Raw genomic sequence first — 25,745 nt, forward strand, 5'->3', positions numbered from 1 at the left:
ATTGTAATCCCCATTTGTCAAGGGAGAGACCAGGTGGAGGTAATTGAATCATGGGAGTGGTTTCCGCTATGCTGTTCTCATGCTGTTCACAAGATCTGATGGTTTTATAAGGGGCTCTTCCCCCTTTGCTTGGCACTTCTCCTCCCTGCCACCTTGTGAAGAAGGTGCCTTGCTTCCCCTTCACCTTTTGCCATGATTATAAGTTTCCTGAGGCCTCCCCAGCCATGCTGAGCTGTGAGGCAATTAAACCTCTCTCCTTTATAAATTGCCCAGTCTTGGGCAGTTCTATGTAGCAGTGTGAAAATGAACTAATACAGTGAGTCTGACTTTTCAGGGGCCCTGGGGTGGATGTTAATATGCACCCTTTGTTTTCTCTCTTTCTACCTCATAATACAGTGCTTGTCTCAAGGGTTTTAAGGGACACAGTCCTGTTCACTCTTAAATACTGGAGACTCCCAGTATTTTGGTGAGTTTTTTTTTTAATTGGAATTGTAACTTATGCTCATAGGAGAAGCCTCAAAAAATAGTCTAAACTGTGGAAAAGCAGGAAAAAAATACAGTCTCACCATCCAGAAATAGCAGTTGCTATTGTTTGATATATTTATTTCTGTATTTTCCCATGTAAAAGTGTTTACAGGGTTGATATTTTGCAACCCATATTGCATTATTTATATTTTTTCCTACTTAACATTAGGGCATAACATCTCTGTTATTTGGACATATCGTCCTTAATAGATGCATAAGATTCTGTTGTAAGAGTGTATCAACATTCGTTTGGTTGTTTCTGACCACATTTTTGGGCAGTTAGGTTATACCTTTGTTTTTAGCTTTGAATGTGAGTAAAGGCAAGAAGCTAAAGCCAAAGAGCCTTGTGTAGTAAAGGAATAAGGACTGGAGGGAGACCCTTGGGAGGGCATTCCCTGAGCCCCTCAGATCTGAGTGTTCACCCAATCTGGGTTTGGCCTCCCAAGGAATCCCAGTAAACCTCTCTGTAACTCTTTTGCATTCTGCATTCATATAGGAGAAAACAACAACAACAAAACAACAACAGATCAGTGTGTAGCAGAAATTCTGAGACAGCAGTAGCAGCTGCATTTCTGATAAGTCCTCTAACAAGAGCCTGCATGCTCATGCAGAAGCTTTTGACTGTTCTTGCTCAATGAGAGTGATTTAGTGAGGAATCATAGTAATGCAGAAGTTTGCTGATAATAGTTTACTTTGGAACTAAATAATGTCTAGGCATGATTGTCTCAGGGTCAAAGAATTTATATATATTATATATATTTATATATAATAGAATTTATATATTATATATATTTATATATAATACAATTTTTATATATTATATATATTTATATATAATACAATTTATATATATTACATATTATATATATTTATATAGAATAGAATTTATATATGTAACATATTATATATTTATATATAATAGAATTTATATATATTATATATTTATATATAATTTATATGTAATATATTTACATATAATTTATATATTATATATTTATATATAATACATTTACATATAATTTATATATTATATATTTATATATAATATAATTTATATGTTAGAAATAAAAATATAATTTTAATATAAATATATATTTATATTATATATATTTTTATATATGTAACATAATACACAATGGAGTCTCCTTAGCAAAGAAATGGAGCCTCGTTTTTTCAGATCATTTAACACAGTGGTTCCCAACCTTTTTGTTCATCAGGGACCAGTTTCATGGAAGACCATTTTTCCATGGACAGGGGTGGGGGGATGGTTTTGGGATGATTCAAATGTATTACATTTATTTCACACTTTGTTTCTATTATTATTACATTGTAATGTGTCATATATAACTCACCATAATGTAGAATCACTGAGAGCCCTGAGCTTGTTTTCCTGTGAGTAGATGGTCCCATCTAGGGTTGATGGGAGACAGTGACAGATCTTCATGCATTAGATTCTCATAAAGAGTGCACACTTAGATGACACGCATGTGCAGTTCACAATAGGGTTTGTGCTTCCATGAGAATCTAATGCGGCAGCTGATCTGACAGGAGGCGGAGCTCAGGCGGTGATGTGAGCGATGGGGGTCAGCTGTAAATACAGATGAAGCTTCGCTCATTTGCCCGCCTCTAACCTCCTGATATGTGGCTCAGTTCCTTACAAGGTACAGACCAGTACAGGTCCGTGGCCCAGGCAGGGATTGGGGACCCTTGACTTAACACATTGTAACAGGAGCACTGATAGACTGAATTCTTCTGTATTTTGAATGGTATCTGCATTCAGAGGTAATACCTTTTGCAGTTTTTAAAGCTGCTCACCAGGCTGTGTGGTCAGGCCTCTTGCGGAGGTGCACACAGCGTGTACCTAACATGGTGCAGTGGGTGCCAGGCAGAATGGGTGCAGGGCATGGCTCTATCAGCAAGCATATGGGAAGGTGAATCTAGTATTATTCGTGGATGACCAATAGTGAAAGCTTACTAGATGCTTCAGGTTACCCTTGAATATTGTTTCCTGTTTGTTTGTTCTTCCTTTTACCTGAGGGAATGTGTATAAACGGTGTTTCTCAAAATGTGACGGATCACAGAAGCAGCAGTTAGAATGCAGATTCCTGGGGCTTGCCCTATATAATAGTAGTCAGCAAGATGATCATCCTCTTCATCAAAACAGCAGCAGGTAGTACTCCTGGTGGTACTTTCTTGGAGCCAGGCACTGAATCCTCACAAGGTCAGCCCCATTTTACAGATGGAAAAATGGGGACACTGAGAGCCTTAGTGACTTTCCCAATATCACAGAGCTAGTAAGTGACAGAGATGGGAGACAGACCCAGGTGGTCTCACCATTAGGCTTCCAGGCCTGCTGTATCAGCAGCACCCAGCCTGGGCCCCTGACTGTATATTTTTAAGTCTCCACTGAGACCCTCATGCAGACAGGCTTGAGGACCACAGCTATCAGACAAACAACGGAAAGGAAGAGAGAGGGTCGGCCTCCCTGATGGAGAAATGAGAACCACATCCCACAGCTTTTAGAGGCTGATAGTCATTACCTATCCTGGTCAATATACTTGAGAAAAATCAAGCATGAGACCATGTAGGCGTGAGAAATCTCTTTACCTTTTGTAGTGGGAGGCCATGTTTTCTCTCTGACCCTTTGCTGTCTTCCTATTTTGAAAATCACTAGAATGATTAAAAAAGAAATAAAGGAAAACAGCAGATAATGACCAAGAAAACATCACTCTGATGTTGAAGTGCTGGGGAATGCTTATTGAAAGTCTATTCCAGTTATTCGATTGTGTAAGTAAATGGGAGTGGGGGGACCTGAACCCCAAGAACTGGCCTCACTTCCTCCCATGATTTGTTGAAACTTTCTTTTCTTTTTCCCTTCTGACTTCTCTCTCTTTCTCCTTTCCTTCCTTGGCACAATTATGTTTAATTTTAAATTTAATTAAACACTACATTAATATATTATCGTACTAAAAAAGTTAAACAAGAAAGGAGAAAGAAGTTCTTTTTGAGCCTGTGAAACCCACTCTGCTCAGAAATAACAACTGTTACCAATTTATTGTGTGTTTTCCAGACCTTTTTCAGTTTATTACATGTATATATAATTTTGTCTGTGTACTTTTCTTTTTACATAAATGGAAAGAAATGGTCTTTTGCAGTTTGCTTTGGCCAAACTGCCCCCCCACCCCACAATATCAAAAGACAAAAAACCTAAAAATCAACAACAATGTGACTTAGGAATTTTCCCAGGCCAGTTCATGCTTTTTCAACTCTTGTATGGATTCCATAGTATAGATATAGAGTAATTCATTTAACACCTCCCTATTGATAGCCGTTTAGATTTTCAGTTTTTGCAAGCTGCAGGGAACCAGCTTGTCATTCCTGTCAGGCCTATGTGTGTCTGTTTCTCAAGGACAGAGACCTAGAAATCACAGTGTTGGGAGAAAAGGTGTGCATGTGTCAAACTATGACGGACATTTTTACTAAATGGCTCCAAAAAAGACAAGGCTATTTTCTTTCCCTCTTCCCTGAGAGTTTTTAAGCCCTTTCTCCGTAAAAGATGATAGGGAAAGCTGGTGTCACATGTGGCAAAATTTAGACCTGTTTCGATATCTTTGCCTTCCCTCATTGCCATTCCATCTAACGGATTCCCCCACTTCACACTGCAACGTTCACACTCCTGACCCAGTTCTCTCCTGCTCTGGATTTCCCCATATTACTAGGGATATGTTCCTCCCCCTTTTGGTGGTTTGGTGAGAAGTGGTATCAAGCTCCATTTAAAGAGCCTAACTGAGTGCCATCAATTGCTGTTGTGTTTTCTACAATAAAGTGTAGAAAGCACTGACAGTTGTCAACAAGTTAACACTTAAATGGTAGTGTTTTCACAGAATTTGGTCCAGTATTGCAGAACTTCAGTGACAGAAGGGACTAAATTTAGAATATAGGCTAGATGAAGAATGTGGGGAATGTTTTACTGGCCTCTTATTTTTAAGAATGATTTTTTTTCTTCTATTTTTATTTATTTTTTAATTAATAATAATAATTATTATTATTATTATTGAGACAGGTCTCGCTCTGTCGCCCAGGCTGGAGTGCAGTAGTGTGATCTCGGCTCATTGCAACCTCCGCCTCCTGCATCCAAGTGATTCTCATGCCTCAGCCTCCCAAGTAGCTGGGATTACAGGTGTGTGCCACAATGCCCGGCAATTTTTTTGTATTTTTAGTAGAGATGAGGTTTCGCTGTGTTGGCCAGGCTCATTTCCAACTCCTGGCCTCAAGTGATCCACCTGCGTTGGCCTCCCAAAGTGCTGGGATTACAGGCATGAGCCACAGTGCCCAGCCTAAGAATGATTTTCTCAATGGGAAATATTATTGTTATCATAATCATAAAACATATTCTGCATTAGAAACCTTTGAAATAGCTCAGAAATTATTAATTTTTTTGTTTGTTTTGAAACTTCTAATACAAGGAAAGTATGAGAGAAGAAGGCATGTTATCATCTCATTTTTTTCGTGGTTAGTCTCTTGAGAAATTTGAGTTATTTAAAATTCCTCATATTCTATAGTTGAGTTTCTATTTATCGTTTATTCTATGTGTACTTATCTATGTGAGCTACTTCTATAATTAATGTGCATAGTTTATTTATAATTATGTGGAATGTCATTTGATTCCTTTAAATAATTACAGAAGTTTATATATATTGTAAATTGGTCTTTACTACTATGCTCATTCTTTATGGGTCTTCATGGGTCATTCCTATTCTTTAAGGCCAGGATGCTGATCAGAATACAGCTCCTCAGAGATAACATTGTTCCTGCCGGCAAACATAATTTTATGATGGAGTCTTGCTGTGTCACCCAGGCTGGAGTGCAGTGGCACGATCTTGGCTCACTGCAAGCTCCACCTCCTGGGTTCACACCATTCTCCTGCCTCAGCCTCCTGAGTAGCAGGGACTACAGGCGCCTGCCAACATGCCCGGCTAATTTTTTGTATTTTTAGTAGAGACAGGGTTTCACCGTGTTAGCCAGGATCGTCTCGATCTCCTGACCTCGTGATCCGCCCGCCTTGGCCTCCCAAAGTGCTGGGATTACAGGCCTGAGCCACCGCGCCTGGACTTTTTTTTTTTTTTTTTTTTTTTTTGAGACAGAGTCCCACTCTGTCACCCAGGCTGTAGTGCAGTGGTGCAATCTTGGCTCACTGCAACCTTCGACTCCTGGATTCAAGTGATTCTCTTGCCTCAGCCCCTAAGCAGCTGGAATTACAGGTGCCTGCCATCAGGCAGGCTAATTTTTTTGTATTTTTAGTAGAGACGGGGTTTCGCCACGTTGGCCAGGCTGGTCTTGAACTCCTGATCTCAGGTGATCCACCCGCCTCGGCCTCCCAGAGTGCTGGAATTACAGCTGTAAGCCACCGTCCCTGGCTAGTGTTACTGCTTTTATCTACCAAGAGCTCTCATCCTGAGGCTCATGAAAGCTGTGGCATCCATCTGTCTGTCCGTGTAGTATTGAAGCACTGCGGATTGTGAGGTGTGATTATCTGGTTGATTTTAAGACCTTTACCTCCATCTGTTATCTTCATGGAAGTACCAGAAGGACTTATGTTCCCCATTGCTGGATACCAAGTTATTTGGTTTATGCTCACCACTAAGTCTTCACAACAGTGAGGTAATTTCTGTCTTATTTTATATATGAGGAAAATGAGGGCCTGGAGAAGTTCAGTCATTCATCTGCCAAGATGTTAGTGACCCAGGATCAAGCAGAGGGTGACCATGTCCTCAAGGAGCTTGCTTCATTAAGGGGACACAGAGAAGTACCATCTGGTTGGGAAGTTCTCTGGGGAAGACATGCCTGAGTGCAGGGGGAAGGTGTTTTAGTCCATTCCCACATTGCTATAAGGAAATACCCAAGACTGGGTAACTTATAAAGAAAAGAGGTTTAGTTGATTCAACATGGCTAGGGAGGCCTCAGGAAAAGTACAATCATGGCAGAAAGCACCTCTTCACAGGGCAGTAGGAGAGAGAATGAGAGCCAGCAGGGGAAATGCCAGACACCTATAAAACCATCAGATCTCGTGAGAACTCACTCTCATGAGAACAGCATGGGGGAAACTGCCCCCATGATTCAATTACTTCCCACTGGGTCCCTCCCATGACATGTGAGGATTATGGGCATTACAATTCAAGATAAGATTTGGGTAGGAACACAGCCAAACCGTATCAGAAGGGAAGGAGGTTAGCTAGCAGGCAAGGAATCAGGGATGTGCCTGGGAAGGCTTTCCAGAAGAGCAATGCGTTTTTATGAACAAGTAAAAGGTAATCACATTCAAAAAGGGCTGCTCTGCACAAGGCTCCCGGGTGAAGGTTCTGGCACACACAAAGTCATGACATAGGTCTTAGTCATTGCCTGCCACTCAAAATCACCTGGGGAACTTGTTAAGGTACCAGTTTCTAGGCTTCCTTGAATTAAACAAATCTGATTTAAAACAAATCTGTAATAAGTTTTTGTTTGTTTGTTGATTGTTTGAGGAGGAGTAGAGGGGTCACACAAAAAGATAACAGAATCCTATCATGACTTTTACTTATTTTCCTCCGAAAAAGATGCTGATATTGAAAAGGCAATGGTAGGAGAGTACATCTGCCTAAGGACAGAAATATGAAAACTCACAGTTCAAACATATTCTTAGAAAGGCTTTGTGTGTGCATGCATTTGTGTTCCTGTTTTCTTTAATTGCATTGCTCATATGTTCCATTCATTTATTAATTTAACAATTATTTGTGAATCCACGGGCCAGGTATTTATAGAATAGTGCTGCTTACCAAATTGTCCTTAGCTTTTATGAAGCCAGAATATTCTTTAAAACAGAAAAGTAAGTAAATTATAACTAATTTCTCTAAGGCAAATATTTCAGTGTGCTTTTGAGATTATTTTTATGCTAATAATAATTATACATTTTTATCCAAATAGCCTAAAACTGGGCAGAAGATTAATCTAATTTGAAAAAACTCAATATTGTTTGATGAAAACAAATGAGATCATCGGGAGTCAAACAGATGGTTTTGGCAGCTTTTCTGTATTTACTTGGACTGAAAATCACCCTTTAATGTAGGGTTCTTTCATGAACAATAATGTGTTTGTTATCTGAATATGTGTTTGCTATTAGTAGATCATAAGTGAATAAGGTGTGTTTCAGACATTTATAGGTCAAGTTCCATCTTCTTTCCTCATATAGAGCATGAAATATTAATTGTCCACAAGAGTTTGATGAAGGATTGAAAAAAAAGTCTTTCATTTGTCAAGTGGGGTTTATTTTCCATAACCTTTTCTTGTCTTTGATTTTTATGTGTTTTGTCTTGTTTTTCTATGGGTTATGATCCCATGGGTTGCATTTTTTAATAGTTTAACTTTTATATTTGATTTTTAAAATCCTATGATGTCTCATGAAAAGAAAAAGGCAAAATATAAATATTTGCACATCAATTTCCAAAATAAGATCAACTGCCCTAGGTTCTGATAAATAAGAATTAAAGAGCAAAACATGCATTGTGAAATTTAAGAGAATTGAGCTCATGTCTGTAGACCAATTACTGACCAATGTAAAGGGGGACTATGAATAATGGTAATAGATTAAGCATTATTAATTATAGGTTGCCTTTTGTATAGTACAAGGTTATGAATAAGGGACCTCTTCTCAGTGCTGCTTCGAGAATGACCTGGAAGATGATCATGGTTTTCAGAATATTGCTATGTGGTTGTTTTGGAGGGAGCCAGCTACTTACCATATATAGAAACAAACATTTAAAAAAACTCTTATATGAAAATAATGACACTTTCTGTGTTGACAGAGTGAATTGTTTTATTGTTGAAATGTTTTAAGATGGAAAGATTGAGTTAGCCATGTGCCAGTCTGGTTGCTTACTTTTAACCAAACTTAGTTTGGCAGTCATAACCATGCATTGTCTGCTGCCCAAACAAAAGCGTGGTTCTTTCCTCAACCTCTGCTTTCCTTTCTTTTAGACATGGCCAAATTCTCTGGTAGTTATTATATCTAATCAACCTGGATGCTATTTGCCCCAGGTTTTGCCTCCCAAATAAGAAATGAGTTGCCTTCCCCTAAAAGGTCTGCTAATCATGTAAACTACACTGTGAAAGAGTTTTAGAGAATACTTTGGAAGAGAAGACAATCCTCCAATCTTAGGCTTTCAGAGATAGAGTTGTGTTCAGCCCTGAGGTGGTGGTGATTACTCTTCTGATTTAGCAGATGGGAAAACTTATATGATGAGAGAGATTGTACAATTGCTCAGAGGCAGAGGGGGTCTTCTGACTCCCAGTGTCCCATTCTTGCTTGGCATATAATGTGGTTTGTCTCTGTGTCCCCACCCAAATCTCATGTTGAATTATGGTCTTCAGTGTTGGAGGAGGCACCTGGTGGGAGGTGATTGGATCATGAAGGTGATTTCCCCCTTACTGTTCTCACGATAGTGAGTGAGTTCTCACCAGATCTGGTTTAAAATTGTGTAGCACTTCTCCCTTTGTTCTGTCTCCTGCTGGCCATGTGAAGATGGTGCCTGCTTCCTCTTTGCCTTCCGCCATGATCGTAAGTTTCCTAAGGCCTTCCCAGCCATGCCTTCTGTACAGCCGGAGGAACTGTAAGTGAATTAAAACTCTTTTCTTTATAAACTACCCAGTCTTAGGTATTTCTTTATAGTAATGTGGGAATGGACTAATACAGTATCATACTGCCTGTGAGATAAGCAGGAAGGAGGAGAGATGAGTTGTGATGGCTCTAGAGATAAACGAGAGAGAAAGAGAGAGAGAGAAAGTGAGAGAGAGAGAGAGAGAAATGAACTCGGCAGTTCTTCACCCGGGCACAGCCCCCTTCTCCCTCCAGGACTGATTATAGTCTGGGTGGACCAACAATTTGAAAGAAAGTGTGTAGGCAGAGAGGCTTTTGGAGGTGACTGACAACATGTAGCTTAGGAACCAGTGGCTTTTCTTACTAATTGTCCTTTATGCTGGGAACCCTCAACTCAATTTTTTTTTTCCTCACTAGTACTCATGACTGCTTATTACTGCAGCAGTGTTCCAGTGAGACAATTGAGATGAGCTTTGCTCTTATGTGTGTATGTGTGTGCTTGGCTGCATACAATATCTTAAATAGGTCATGCAATTACACACTTAAAAGCACCCAAAAATATCTATAGTAAAAGTAAGTTTCCCTCCCACTCTTGACCCCAGCGACTTTGTCCTGGAGACAATCTTTGTACCAGGTTCTTGGGATCCTTCCAGAGCCAGCCTCTGCATACTCTCTCTCTGTGTGTGCATGTTTCATTTCTTTGTGTGTGTGTGTTTCATTTCTAACCAAATAGAAGTCTCTAGCTTTACTCTTAGCTAATTTAATGCTGAGACTCTAACCTGTCACTTAAAACATCTTTGGAGATTGCATTCCCTCACCACCATTGAGCTACTCACTTCCAGTGCCACTGTGTTTTTTTTTTTTTTCCCATGATTTTGTGCTTAAGAGAATTTCTCACATGCTTCTTGATGAAAGTTGTTAGATTCTGGAATGCTTGCATAGATGTTTTAACCTATGCAGTTTAACTAATTTTATCCACCTGGCCTCAGAAATTTGAGTGGAGGTTGTTAATACGTTTTTCAAGACAAGAAAAAAACAAGACAAAAAAACAAGAGGGATTTCTTTCCCCTGCTCTTTTTCTCTAACCAAAAAAAGATGTATAAAATGTTACAATTCATAGATTGGCTACCCATAATATAAACCAGGCTATTTTGGCATTTCAATAAAAATGACCCTACTTGTCTAAAAGGACCTTGTTAACATTAAAATCATACTTCACAAAAAGCTGTTTTTGTTGTTAAAATTAGTAAGGAAACTTAAAACAGAGATCAGCTTTCCGTGTCAAATTTGTCTCAACCCATTTATTCCTGGGCTTTGTTTTTTAGATTTTGTAGACTTCTGGAAGGCAGTTTAAGGGGCAAGTTTGTGGTTGCCTTTAAGTTAGAAGATTAGATTTCTAAGGCTTGTTGTGGACTTCTGGTGCTTCCATGTTCACTTTCTAAAGTGGGCCAAGTTGCGAATGTTCCTGGCCATGGTGGAGGAGGGTGGTAGTTCTGGTCTCCCTGATGTCTCATATGCAAAGTGCCTGACAGCCATATCAGAATGGGGGTAGTCTCAGAGGCTCCCAGCCTCACAGAGCTTCCTTCTGCTGCTGATGGCCAGCGTACTAGTTTTCTATTGATAGACAACAAGCTATGACAAACTTAACGGCCTAAAATAACATCATTTATTAACCCACAGTTTCTGTGGGTTGGGGCTCTGGGCACAGCTTAGCTGGGTCTCTCAAGCCTGCAATTAAGATGTCATCCAGGGCTGGTCTCATCTGAGGCTCAGGGCCCTCTTCTAAGCTCACGTGGCTGTCGGCAGAATTCAGTTCCTGGCAGCTGCAGAGTGGCTTCCTTCTTTAAAGCCAGCAAGAGAGGACCTTTATGGCTTGTAGACCCTTTTTAAGGCTCACTTAGTAGGTCAGGCCCACTCAGGATAATGACTCAAGTTACACCTGCACAATTTCTGGTCACAGCCTAATCACGGGAGTGACATCCATCACATTCACAGGTTTTGCCCACACTCAAGGGAAGGATTGCACAAAGTAGGTGTATCAGGGGTTGGATACAGCTTAGAATTCTACCAACCATACCCAGAGCAGCTTTGGGACACATGGTAAGTAGAAGCATCAATCGAGAATTATACTTACAGCTAGAAGATAGCTTGCCCAATCAGTGCACACAGTACAAGCTAGCAAACGCTTGCTTGCTTTTGGCCATTCCCTCTCCTCCTCTGGTTAGGTGGCCACCAAGCCCTGCAAGATCTGGGTCTTGCTCTCCCCTGTCTCCCCATCTTCTGCACTTCTCCTGGTGGGACTTTTTTTTTTTTTTTTTAGATGGATTCTCTCTCTGTTGCCCAGGCTGGAGTGCAATGGCAGGATCTCGGCTCACTGCAACCTCTGCCTCCCAGGTTCAGTGGATTTTCCTGCCTCAGTCTTCCGAGTAGCTGGGACTACAGGCATGCACCACCACGCCAAGCTAATTTTTGTATTTTTAGTAGAGATGGGTTTTCACCATGTTGGCCAGGCTGGTCTTGAACTCCTGACCTCAAGTGATCCACCCGCCTTGGCCTCCTGAAGTGCTGGGATAACAGGTGTGAGCCACTGCCCCTGGACGGGAGGGTTTCTCCTGTTTCTCTCAATGTTTTGTGCTCACTTCCTGCCATGGAATTTTGAACATACTCTAACCTTTGCTTGGAGTGCTTTTCTACCCTATGTTGTAGAGCTGACTTTGACCCATTTTTTAGATTTCACTTTGGGCATTCCTTCCCGGCATCCATGGGTACTTGCTGTACAATTAAGTATCTTTTCTTCTTAACACTAACCTCAATTGTGATTCAGCATTTTGATTTTCTGGAACTCCTGCTAAACTGGAAGTTTTGGGAGGGTAGGGATGATAGTATTTTCAGCTCTGATCACTGTGCCTGGTACAGACTGGCTGCCCCCTGAATATATGTTGGATAAAAGGGAATAAGAGAAAGATGGGAAAATTGGAACTAAGTTTCAATCTTCCTAGTTCAGCATGTGTCTCATGATGTCATAAGCATATTTAGTGTAGTACTGTTGACTCACATTAAATGATTGCAACTGTTCCTGGCCATGGTGGAGGAGGGTGGTAGTTGAAGTTGAGTGAGAGTGATAGGGAGCGAATGAGAATGGATAAATAGGGATGAAAAATGACTGAATGTCTACCAACAAGTTCTAGGCCCTTGATATTTTATTGTTCCTTCTTTGAATTCCATAGAGGTTAAAAAAGATAATTAAAACCACCACAGCTTAAGTATATTTTCATATGGTAGTGGCTGTAGTATAGTATAGTACTAATAAACTTACTGATCACCTAAATGTAATTTTTAGTAGATCTTTCAATTTTTTGTGCAAAGCCACCAGTAATATTCTGCAATTAGGACTTCGGATTTCCAAGGTACCATAATTTTGATGTGATTATCTGCTTTCTTTTATAACATCATATAGAATGAACCTTTAATGTAGCTTTGGGTTTTCTGCAGCTGCTCTTAAAATGATTCTGCGACTGCTTATAGTGTACCTATCATGAAGAGTAAACTGCCCAGCACTTTAAGATGATTTTTCCCCCTCCTGTCTTATAGTATATTTCACTGTGAGAATAAAATCACAGTGATGCTTATCATCTCAAAATATTTTGGAACCAAAATATTCTTATCTCCTCTGAGGCTTCTAATGACATTGTTTCATGGAGGGCCATAAAGCTGAGAGAATAAAGTGAGGTATTCTAGGTAGAAACTTGGGGTGCATCATCAGAAACCCTGGCAAAGGAATGATTTGACACCGAAGCCCCTGCAGTCTGTCTAGGTTCTCTTTTATTTGCTGCTTAAATTCAGCAACTCTGAAACTGAAAGTATGTCCATATATGTGACATGCATCTATTGAGGAAGATGCATGAGTGTGCAGGCATCTGATTGTTATTTTAAGAATGATCATGATGCTGAATGGTAAATGTTCCTACTGGACTTTGATCAGAGAATACTCTTGTAGTTTCTTCAGAAGTTGATTCCTTTTTTTTCTTTTTAGAATTAAATGTTCTATATTTCTTTTGGAGAGGAACCTCATCTTAGAGCTAATGTGTATTGACTTAGAAATCTGTCTGCTAGAGAGATTGATGTTTAACAAGACTAATATGATAATGAAGGTGAACAATGTACATTGGTATGTTCATGAACTTGAGTGCCTCCTTCTCTCAGTATGAGCTTATTTACATCAGAGCCAGCTAATTATGTTTCTAGTAGGTTGGTGGTTGGAGGGCTGAAGATGTTTATCTGCAGACGTGCTTGGGCATTGACTGGCTGATGCTGAACACATGAGGCAGTCCTCTGACTGTCGGAGAGTGTCCAGGCATTCTCCGAACCTGCACTGTGAGTTTTTAATATACTGGGTTCCGGGGACTGTGGCATGGCCATCTTGATGAGGCTGTGAATGAAGAAGCAAGACAAACATCTTCAAACCTCCAGAGGCAAGGCCACACAGAGGAGCTGAAGGCAAAAGCCTGGCCTGGTTAATGTATTCAGACATCTAGACAGGGAACTTCTAAGCCTTGCAGCCTGAGGATTGTGTAATAGTCATAAAGACCCTCAGTTATTTGAAGAATGAAGTGAAAAGAAGACAGGACTTGGAAGTAGATAGGGAATCAATTATTGACTCTGCCACTTCTAGTTACTTGACCTTGGCCAAGACATTTCTTTCAGAACCTTTGTTTTCCCCTCTGTATCATGCAGGGGCTGGACTAGATTAGTGGGTCCTGAACATGCTTGTGTCTTGGAATTGCCAGGACTGCTTGTAAAATACTCAGATGCCTGAGCCCTACTCCAGACCAAATGAATCATAATCCCCAATGAGTGAGGCCCAGGCAAATGTGTTCTTTTTTATGGCGAGACACACATAACATAAAATTTACCATTTTGATCATTTTAAAATATACAATTTGATGGCATTAAGTACATTCACATTGTTGAGCAACCATTACCACTATCTATTTCTAGAACTTTTTCATCATCTCAAACTGAAACTCTGTACCCATTAAACAATATCTTCTCTTTCTCTCCTCCCCTCAGCCCTTGGTAGCCTGCATTCCACTTTCTGTCTTTATGAATTTGCCTATTCTAGGTACCGCATGTATGTGCAGTCAGACAATATTTGTCCTTTTGTGTCTGGCTTCTGTCACTTAGCATAATGTCTTCAAGGTTTATCCATGTTGTAGCAGGTATTAGAATTTTATTCCTTAAAAGGCTAGATAATAGCCCATTGTATGAATATACTGCATTTTGTTTATCTACTCATTTGTTGATAGACATTTGTGTTGATTCCACTGGGCATCTATATTCTGAATTAGCCCCCTAGATGGTTCTGATGTTCAGCAGGCTTGGGAGTCTCTGGAATGAATGAATGTTCTCCTGGTTAAATGATGTGTTGTATATACCAAGTTTAGGAGAAGGAGGGCCAGACATAATGCCATAAACTGAAAATATGTAACTGTTAGTATGCTTAAGTATTTTTATGTAGGTATATGGGATTAACAGCATGACCTCTAATGCTAATAAAATACCCTAAACTCTACCTGAAAGTTCATGGTCTCCTGTTAGGAAGATACAAGGTTTCACAGAGCCACTGGCATCTAATATTAAAATATGTAGTACTTTAAACTGTGATGTGCTGAAGTGGTTATCTTCCTGGCACTGTTTTTGTTGATATCACATTAGTTGCCAGGAATGACCACAGTGGAAGTATTCATACCTTGGAAATCAGAATGCCTTTCAAAGTCAGGGCTTTTTCCTCTTAGAGAGCTGGCTGTTAAATATGGGCAGCACACCACTGACTACAAGCCAGGTGCTTGATACTTCTCTTCTTTTTAACAAGAGTTACTAACGAAAGAAATATAATTTAAAAGTATAAGCCTTTGTTGATAAACTAAAATTCAGAAATCAATGGTTGCTCTGAGATTCAGGGAGTGCAGGAGGTTCCAGTACAGCTCCCATGAGTGCCTGCTTTAATTCCAGCTTGGATGAGGTGTGGGCTTATGGTGTGGAGGTTTCTCCTCATTCCTCTCCCGGTGTGATCACATGGGTCAATAGCTGCTTTTCTTGACAGATATTTGGCAGTCTCTTCCACAGTTCCTGCCCATAGGTTAAGGCCTTTATCAATTTTTTTATTTTTTTGAGATGGAGTTTTACTCTTGTTGCCCAGACTAGAGTGCAATGGCGTGATCTTGGCTTACCACAACCTCCGCCTGCCAGGTTCAAGCGATTCTCCTGCCTCAGCCTCCTGAGTAGCTGGGATTACAGGTGCCTGCTACCACACCTGTCTAATTTTGTGTTTTTAGTAGAGACGGGGTTTCTCCATGTTGGTCAGGCTGGTCTCAAACTCTCGATCTCAGGTGATTTGCCTGCCTCAGCCTCCCAAAGTGCTGGAATTACAGGCGTGAGCCACCGTGCCTGGCCAAGGCCTTTATCAATTTTGTCCTGTTTTTAGAATGGGTGAATTTTTCTCTTTAATCACTTATCTACCCATGCTTCAAATGTGACAGAGAACCCCTCTGATCTCATGGCATGAAATCAGAGGCAGCCACACAGACTTCCAGAAGACTCTGTACAACGTTGTGCTGTTGAATCAGACATCTCTTCTGCTGGCTGCACAGTTCTAAAATCATCCCGAGCAAATGAGTCTCAGCTCAGACTTTCCAGCAAAGAGCCCAGGTAAAAGGTGGCAGATAGGAAGAAAAATATGGGTGCAGGAATGTGTGTTTTCACAGGCCCCCTAGGAATGCCCTTAGTCCTTGGACTACTCGTGGAAAAATGCTTCCCAAAAGTGTACTCAGCAAACATAGGCCGGCTTCATCCCACAGTGAAAGAGGCTTCTCAATGAGGCATAGATCAAGCCTGATATTTCCATATAAGTAATTTTTAAAATGGTCTAAAAAGCACCTAGCAGGGGTATTTTGTAGACATAGACAAACTTATTCTAAAATTTGCATAAAAAGGCAGAGGACCTAGAATAGCTGAAACAATCTTGAAACACAAGAATATAGTGAGAGGAATCAGTCTACCCAATTTCAAAGTGTGTAGTACAGCTACAGTAATAAAGACAAAATGGCATGGACAGAAGGATGGACACACAGATCGGCGGAATAGAATGGAGAACCTGGACTAAGACAGAAATATATCCACCTGATTTTTAACAAAATGCCAAAACAATGTGATGGAAGAAGGCTAGCTTTTTAAACACATGGCGCTGCGGCAGTGAGCTCTTCATAGACAGACAGACAAACAAACAAAAAACCACAAAAAAACAAACACCTTACCTAAACTTTATACATCATATGATTAGGTCAAAATTAATCACAAACTTAAACGTGAAATGGAAAACTGTAAAACTCACAGAAAACGTATGTAGGAGAATATTTGGGACCTAGAGCTAGGCAGAGTTTTCAGACTTGACACCAAAAGCACTGTTCATAAAAATGAAAAATTGATAAATTTACCTCATCAATATAACAATCATTTGTTCTACAGAAGCTTTGTGAGGACAACAAAAAATCTAATTAGAAGTAGGCAAAAGATATGAAGAGACATTTCATCAGTATATACCGGTGGCAATGAAGCACATAAAAAGATGTTTAACATCATTAGCTATCAGGAAAATGCAGTTAAAACTACAATAAAATATTAATTCACCTATCAATATAGCTAAAAATGTAAATATCGAACCCTTGGACAACATGGGTTTGAACTCTGTGAATCCACTCACAGGCAGATCTTTTTCAATAAAAGTTATACCCGAGTGTCCCTGCCTCTCCTGTCTCCCCTTCCACCTCCTCCACCTCCTCCACTTTGTCCACCTCTTCCACCCCTGAGACAGCAAGACCAACCACTCCCCTTCCTCCGCCTACGTTAATGTGATGAGGATGAAGACGTGTGTGATTATCCACTTCTACTTAATGAATAATAAATACGTTTTCTCTTCCTTATGACTTTCTCAATAACATTTTCTTTTCTCTAGCTTACTTTAGTAAGAATACAGTGTATAATACACATAACATACAAAATATGTGTTAATCAACTATGTTATTGGTAAGGCTTCTGGTCAGCAGTAGGCTATTAGTAGGTATGTTTTTGGGGAATGAAAAGTTATATTGAATTTTTGACTTCAAGAGGGTTGGTCAGGGGTCAACTGTAGAGTGATAACACCAAATGCTGGCAAAGACGTGGAAAATCTCTCATACATTGCTGGTGAAAATGTCAAATGATTGTTTAGCCACCCTGGAAGTCAGTATGACAGTTTCTTAAAGAACTAGACATAACACTTACCACATGACCCAGTAATTGCACTCTTGAGCATTTATGCCAGTGAAACAAAAACTTGTGTTCACACAAAATCCTGCTGTGATGAATAAATGTTCATCACAGCCTTATTTGTAAAAGGCAAAAAACTGGAAACAACCCAGATGCCCTTCAGTAGGTGAGTGGTTAAACCAACTGTGGTATATCCATACCAAGGAATGATATGGATACTCAGCAATAAAAAGGAACAAACAATTGATACATGCAACAACTTGGTTGGAGCTCAGAAGAATTATTCAGGGAGAAAAGAGTCAACCTCAAAAGGCTACATACTAGATGATTCCTTTAATATTATGGAATAACAAAATTATAGAAATGGAGAGCTGACTAGTGGTTGCCAGGGGTTAGAGACAGAGGCAAGAAGCAAACTGAGTGTTGCTATAAACGAATAGCCTGAGGGAGTCTTGTTGTGATAAAACAATTCTGTATGTTACGTGGTTACAAGAATGTACACATAATAAAACTGCACAGAAACACACACACACCCAGACAGACACAAATAAGTGTATGTAAAACTGGTAAAATCTGAATAAGCTTTGTAGATTGCACAATTGTCAGTTTCCTTGTTTTGCTGCTGTCCTGTAGTTCTGCAAGAGTTAACACTGGAGGAGGTTGAGCAAAGGGTGCATGGAACCTCCCTGTATATTTGTTTGCACCTTTCTGTGAATCTATATTTCAGAATTAAAAATAAAAGATAAAGAGTGATGGTGGAATATTTTTGACAATTTTTCCTGATGAGCCCTGAACACCCTAGTTAATCAACCAGAAAGTTTACATTAAGTAATATGTTTTCTAAAGTATAAAAATCATGCAGGATAATGCATTAGTGACACAGATGGTGTTTCATACGTGTGTTGTAGATAACACATTTATTCTTTACACTGTCACTGATGTCTTTGAAATTACTTTGAGAAAACGGAGGGTTCCATTCTTGACTTTTTGTCTATAGCCACCGTAATTTTCCTTATGAGGTTGTTGGTTGTTTGTTGTCTTTAAATAAATCTTATTTTCTTAGGCTGCTACTATGCACCCCAGACTAGAAACATGTTCCTATTATGAAATGCATTAAGGGAGAAAAATCCTTGCTGCAACTTTTTATACATCACCCACCATTCTTGCATTTGCTCTCTTCTTAGCATAAACACTTCTAAATATGGGAGTGCCTATTGCTCAGGGCTGAATCCCATTGCAAAACATGTTCTTATTATGAAAAATGTATGAATTCACCCTTAGATGTTTGAAGTTGATGCTTTGAGCCCTCATTATTTGTTGCTTCCTAATGTTGAAAGGCCCAAGGCTTAGCATAGTTGGTAGCCAAATGTAAATACATTTAGAACAGAGTTCAAACATAAATCCTCAACATCAGCTCTTACCACTCCAGCCACAAAATCTGCATGTAACCTTAAATACTGGCTTTGTACCACCACTGGAACATCCTTTTAAAGTATCATTGAAAGGCAGCATGCCATCTTCCCCAGGGACAACATTTTTACTACTGAAGCTATCACTATCTGAGCTCCTCCTTTGTGTCTAGCACAACTCAAATAGTGAATGGAACATGGCTTTTAGAGTAAGGCAGAAGAGTGGCCGTTTGTTCCCAAAGTAATTGCGCTTTTTTGAAGCTTGGTTCCCTCATTTCTAAATACTGGGGGTAAAATGTTATCTGTTGTGGAGTTAGATGTGCTACCTTTGCGTTATGAGGTCCTTGTTATGTGTTCTATAGTGCTAATATGGTTTGGCTCTGTGTCCCCACCCAAATCTCACTTTGAATTGTGATAATCCCCATGTGTCAAGGGTGGGGCCAGGTGGAGATAATTGAATGGTGGGGGCAGTTTCCCTCATACTGTTCTCTCATGGTAGTGAATAAGTCTCACAAGATACGCTGGTTTTATAAAGAGGAGTTCCCCTGGACACGCTCTCTCTCCTGCCGCCATGTGAGAAGTCCTTTTGCTCTTCCTTCATCTTCCACCATAGTTGTGAGGCCTCCCCAGCCCTGTGGAACTGTGAGTCCATTAAACTTCTTTTCATTACACATTACCCAGTCTTGTGTATATCTTTATTAGCAGTGTGAGAACAGACTAATACAAGTGCTTTTATGAGAATAAAATTAAGTCCTATGTGAAAACTCTAAGTTCAATGCCTCACCTATAATAATTATGCAATTATTTAAATTTTCTTTCCTTTTTTTCCCTTTTTCCTGTTGGAAGATTATTTGTATAATATTTTTCAAATTGTTTTTGGTACCTCATCTTTGGAGGTGGCTTTTAGTGACATTTTCCTGCCTTATAATCTCACAGGACTGCCTCTCCTGGTGTAATATTATTTTCCTTCTTTCTCCATTTTTGTTCAGCATGAGCTCAACTTAGTTCTTCCTTCTTTGCCTGTTGAGAGGCAATGAGAGCTGACTGCTTGAGAGTGGGGCTGACTGCTTGACAGTGGGGTGCTGAAGATAGGATGGTTTTTGCAGTGGGATTCAGCCCTGAGCAATAGGCACTCCCATATTTAGAAGGGTTTATGCTAAGTAGAGAGCAAATGCAAGAATGGTGGGTGATGTATAAAAAGTTGCGGCAAGGATTTTTCTCCCTTAATGCATTGCATATTCCCTTTATTGTATTAATTACATTAAAAATTCAAAAGCATATTTTATTGACTAGAATCCCAATTTATTTGTGGTTCATAGAATGTATTGTATTACCTTATGGTCAATGGCAGATACTGTATCTATTATGATACTATAAAGTTATGCGACTGAGCCACAATTTCATCACTTTACAGTCTCCAATAAACACAAAGATTAGAAATCCAAGCAAGTCATGTGGAAGTTTTTTTTTTCCTTCCTTTATACTGGTGAAGTCAGTTGGATTTGCAAGTGATTCACTGTACTCATCTGAAATTTCTGCATATTTGGGGTTTATTCATTAAATCATCAAAAATTAAGTGAAATAGCTTTCTATCATTTTTTTCTATTGTCAATTATTTCATTTCAATCACATATTGAATTCCTAATTGGAAGTGAAGCTAAAAAAGCAATGAAAAAAATTTTGTGGCGAGGGAGCACACGCTACTATTTAAGAACTCAGTTCATGGGCCTGATTCTTTCTCTTGGGACTGAGGAAATGGTTTGGCTATAAAATTCCCATTAGCCAAAAATAAGCACAATTGCCTCCAGGATTCATGGTAGGTACAGCCTTGAAGAGTAATAAAAGCCTGTTTTAAATGAAGTCTTAAGGATACTGTTTAAGCCCTAGAATGGATAGTCAGATTTTATGTTTATCCCTTTTGATTATACTTCCATATGTTTCTGGAGAACAGTGTCCGAAAAGTGGTTCATTAAAAAAATTGTATTGGGCTGGGGTAATTTGAGGCTTATTGACCAAGTCCAGGGGAGCAGGGGTGCCCTATCAGGTGGCCTGGAAGCAGCAAAGCATGGCAGACCTGTCTGCTCTGTTTCCTTGTGCCATGTGGCATGAAATGACTTCAAAGACTCCCAGTTTGGTTTAATTTAAATAAATATGACTGTTTGTGTGCTTTTTAAAAAAGTAGTTGAGAATAAACCAGTAGTTAGGGAACCAAAATAGATTTTGAAAGGAAAAGGCACTCTACTGAAAGTTCACTTATCTGAATAGCTCCAAGAAAGCTTTCCTGTTTCTGGAAGAGGAGTTGAATGGGACCACATACCTAAGAGAAAACAGGAGATCCAGTGAATGTCACCCTTTCTATATTCTATTTTTGTAGTTTGTAGGAATAGCTGTATGTTGGTGCCTGCTATTTTTTACCAATGAAATTAAGCATTTATCAAGTGCTTCCCACAAACAAAGGGACTTGGAATTCACATTGTGCATGGAGAAAGAACACAGGAGCATACTCTGAGTGGGGAAGTTTCATAGAAGGCTTCCTAGAGACTATGATTTTTAAGCTGAGTCTTGAAAAAGGATGAGTTAGGCAAGGAAGGAAAGTTTGGGTGACCTAGGTTTCCTTGTGGGGTAATGGAGAAGGAGAAAATGGATGAGATTCAGGCTTTTCAATAAGGGACCAGCATGTGCAAAATCGCAGGTTGAGATCTTCTGGCCATGTTTTGGAGAATTCTAAGTACAGCTTCTCTGCAATGGAGGGAGTACAAGTTTGGGAACAGCAGAATAGAGGATGAAGAGGTGAGTTGAGGCCAGGCCCGGGATATCTTTGATGTTTACAGTAAAGGTTCATGGTTTTCAATCCTGGCTACATGTTAGATTCCTCTTCCACTTCCTACTTTTGGAAACTCTGATCCAATTTGTCTAGAATAAAAGGGCTAGGGGTGGGTGCCTGGTCTGTACCTCAGCCAGTCTGTGCACCATTGGTCATTGTGAATGACATGAGCAGGCCAGAAAGAGCACACAGTGACAGCTGTGTAGGAGGATGGCTTAAGAAAGGTCCCTACCACAGCCAGGAGAAACAGTCAGTGAGCCTGTTGCAATAGTCCAGGCAGGCGAGAAATAACCAGCAGCTTAGCTGAGGCTGGAGTAGAGAGGTTGGAGAGGTAACTGGGAGAGAGCATCTAGAAGGTGTGGGAGGGCACTGAAGAAGGAAAGCTCGGTCAGCCCTCCACAAAGAGGCTCCAGACAATAACGACTGAGTGTCTTTTGCTTGGGCCCTTAGAAGGCAGCTGTAGCGCAAGAGAGTGAAGTTTTAGTGGAGGGATGGTGGGGTCAGAAGCCAGATTGCCTTAGTTGAGGAACTTGAACGTGCATTCAGAAGCTCATGAGTTCATTGTGAAGGTAACCCCAGGCAATGACATGGAGTTCTAGGGATGAAGGGAAAGAACTGGAAAGGTAGGTTGGGGGCATGTTGTGAAGGCTTTGGGTACCAGGGGGTAAGTTATTCATAATGGTAAGATCCAGTTCTTTGCCATTTGACTGATGTTAATGTGAAAAATGAGAGGATTAAGACTAAATAGGAGAAACTAGGCACAGCCAAGGCTCATTAGAAGGCCAATGCCATTTTTTATGATCCTGATGATTTTTAACAGCTATTTTAACAACAGAATGATGAAAATGTGTGGTATTCTTTCTCCCTTGGGATAATGTGGCCACTGAAAAAGGTCAGAACTAATAGGAAAAATGAGTTTTATTGCTTAACTGTGGATTCAATTAATTTGTGCTCTTCCTGTTTTCATTGCCCCGTTTTCTCAGTTGGCTAAGCCAAGCTTCTCTACAAGAATATGAATGTTAGGACAAATACTCTGGAGTTCTTTTCCACCCTGAAAATAATTAACATAAAAAAGCCAAAATATATACAAAAGAAAAGTGTAGCTGGTTTAGGCTCATTGTTGTATTATTTTAGATGTAAGGAAGAACCATATTGAGCTTTGTCTGATGGTTTACATCAGGGTTTTTCAGCCTTGGCACAATCAAAATGTTGAGCTGGTTAATTCTTGGTGTGCATTGTAGGATGTTTAGCATCATCCCTGGCCTCTACCCATTAGATGCCTATAGCGCTCCATATCTACCAGCTGTGATAACCCAAGATGTCTCCTAATGTTGCCCAAAGTCCCCTGGGTAGGGCTTAGAGTGAAAGGCAAAATCACCCTCACTTGAGAACTGCTGGTTTAAAGATATCGTAGTGATTTTATCAGAAAATCACCACACCTCCCGCTGCAGTACTGATGGTTTTATTGAAGCTTATAAAATCTCAAATGCTTTTTGTCACTAGAAGAAAACTAATGAATGTTTATAAATCCCTTGTAGGGAGTTTCTTTTAAATATTTAAAGAAAAAAAAAGCTACTTTACTGGTTGCTGCATGTTTACCTGACCAGTCATCTAATTATTCCAGTCACTTACTCTTTTATTTAATTACTAGATCTGCTATGATTTAATTTTATATGGACAAATGCTGGTTTTATTCCTGGGCCATGAAGTCCTCAAAGCAAAGGATATTATGCTGAATTAGAAAGTGCTAAAATAATACTAGCAATTTAGACCTGGATGTAAAAATGTAATTTTCACATGGCACCTGGATTCTAGTGTTAGTTTCATATCTAATTTCTTCTAATTTGGAGTAAGCCCTTTAGCCTTTTTGTGCAAATTTTCTCATCTGTAAAAAGAAGGAGACAAACTATAATATCTGTAAGTTTGCTTCTATTCTAAACGTCAACACTTGAATATATTTATATTATTTCATTGAGTTGTTCCTCCTGCTCCCATAATATACCTCTCAATGCAATTAAACCCAGAATGTGTCCCAGAATGTGGTCCATGGTGCTGGTCTACAATAAGTTGAGTACAGAAATGGACAGTAAACAGAAATGTTTAATATAATATGGTAGTGTATTCTGTGCCTATTACATGTAATAATAAAAGTTGGGCTTATATTTTGTCTCTTTGAAATTCAGTTTTTTCTAGTAAGTCACTTTTATTATATTTTATAAAAGTATCAGTCCACACTGGATTGAAAAACAAAAACAAAGGCTGGGCGCGGTGGCTCATGCCTGTAATCCCAGCACTTTGGGAAGCAGAGGCAGGCGGATCACTTGAGGTCAGGAGTACGAGACCAGCCTGGCCAACATGGTGAAACCCTGTCTCTACTAAAAATACAAAAATTAGCCGGGCGTGGTGGCAGGTGCCTGTAATCCCACCTGCCACCTCAGGAGGCTGAGTAGGAGAATCACTTGAACCTGGGAGGCGGAGGTTGCAGTAAGCCAAGATCGCGCCATTGCACTCTAGCCTGGGAGACAAGAGCAGAACTCCGTCTCAAAACAAAAAACAAACAAACAAAAATGAAAACAAAACTGGTGTCTCACTAGAGGGAGTTTGGGAAGCAATGCCTGGGTGTATGATGGAAAATTTTGTGTGCATCTCTTTCTACCATGGCCAATAAGAGATAGTATATTCCATCTCTCTGGAATTTAAATAAAAATAGGGCAAGATATTGTCTGTTTACCCTATTAGCAGCATAAAGTTGGTGGCAAATAGAATTAATTGTAAAGAAATTTATCTAACAGAAAATAAGAAGTCATTTATTTTTGGAGTACATATAAGGTTTTCTTTGATTGTATCTATATCTGAGTCTTCATTTAGCTCGTTAGTTTCATGAATTAAAATAACATGTTTATCTTAGAACATAAACCCAAAGAGCGATGAGAATGTCCTTTCTTTAATTATCTTTTTTTCTGAGAGTCCTTACATATGAAATCCATTCTAGTGCTTGATATACTGAAGTCTCCATAAGTAGTTGATGGTAGTGAGGGTAGGTGAAGAAGGAAAAGGTGTAGATTACATATACTAAAGAGATTTTCACAGATGTTTTGGAGTCTATTCAGTCAGTCAGATTCATCCATCATTTGAGAAGATCTGTTATATGGACTCAGGTGTGATAGAATGACACGTAAACAAGGGTGGTTTAGCAATGGAGCACTTCACAATGTGACCTTCGTCCAATTTTCCAGTATTATTGTCCAATCTTTCTTTATGTGGTAAATTATGGTGGAGGAACAAGGCTTCCCACTGACAGTTATTTGAAGCAGAAAACACTGTTGGGTTCCTTGCACTGTGAACCATTTATTCCAATACCTTTTATCCCATAAAGAGTGGAATAATCCAGACAGCCTGGTGCTCCTCCTGGGAGCCCTTTGCACATGACCTGGCATTGCTTGGGAACAGCCTGTTAACCCTGGCCCACATGGATTTTGTAGCACACTTCCTCCTCTAAAACAAAAAAAGGCAGGATCTTTGCTTGCACTATTAGCAGCAAAAAACTACCCTTTCTTTCAGTTTTTTAATGCAGATAATGAAAATATATAACATATTCGGAAACTCCACTGGCAGACTTGGCAGGCGTTTCATATTTAGTTGGACTTAACATGAATTGGATTTGGTTCTCTGATTTCCCCGCCTCCATCTCTCGGAACAAGTTATTTATTATCTGAATGAGTCTGTGTTAGTGGATCAGACATGCACATGGCACGTCTCTTGTAAGCGCGTTTGTTCAGTAAGATTTATGCTAGCCCAAATTGTTTTATATTGGTTTTCATTGTTGAAAATTTACTGTATTCATTCTCGGTTTGGCATAAGTATTTGTAGTGTGCTAGGGGTTCCTGTGGTTGAACATTTTATCTCTGTAACACTTCATGCAAAGGAAATTAAAAAATATATAGTGAAAGCATTTCCCTAATGTGTTTCCAATCAACTGTGTACTTTAGTAATTTGATTTGTAGGAACTAGAGAGCAGAGTATTACTGAGCCCCTTTCAGTCATTCATAATTCT

The 25,745-nt window shown here is 39.6% G+C and overlaps 1 protein-coding gene across 2 annotated transcripts in view; it reads left to right on the forward strand.

Moving 5' to 3' along the window:
• Positions 1-25,745, forward strand: part of BMPER (BMP binding endothelial regulator) — a 249,361-nt gene that overhangs the window by 34,498 nt on the left and 189,118 nt on the right. The window contains exon 4 of one of the 2 annotated variants that reach the window (XM_054655539.2): positions 4,589-4,705. The exons of the other annotated variant lie outside the window; for it this stretch is intronic. Coding sequence (XP_054511514.1) covers positions 4,589-4,705 — 117 coding nt within the window. The remainder of the gene's footprint in view (positions 1-4,588; positions 4,706-25,745) is intronic. 2 annotated transcript variants of the gene reach the window in all.

Source organism: Pan troglodytes, chromosome 6 (genome assembly GCF_028858775.2).
Source record: "Pan troglodytes isolate AG18354 chromosome 6, NHGRI_mPanTro3-v2.0_pri, whole genome shotgun sequence".
Taxonomy (NCBI): Eukaryota; Metazoa; Chordata; class Mammalia; order Primates; family Hominidae; genus Pan; species Pan troglodytes.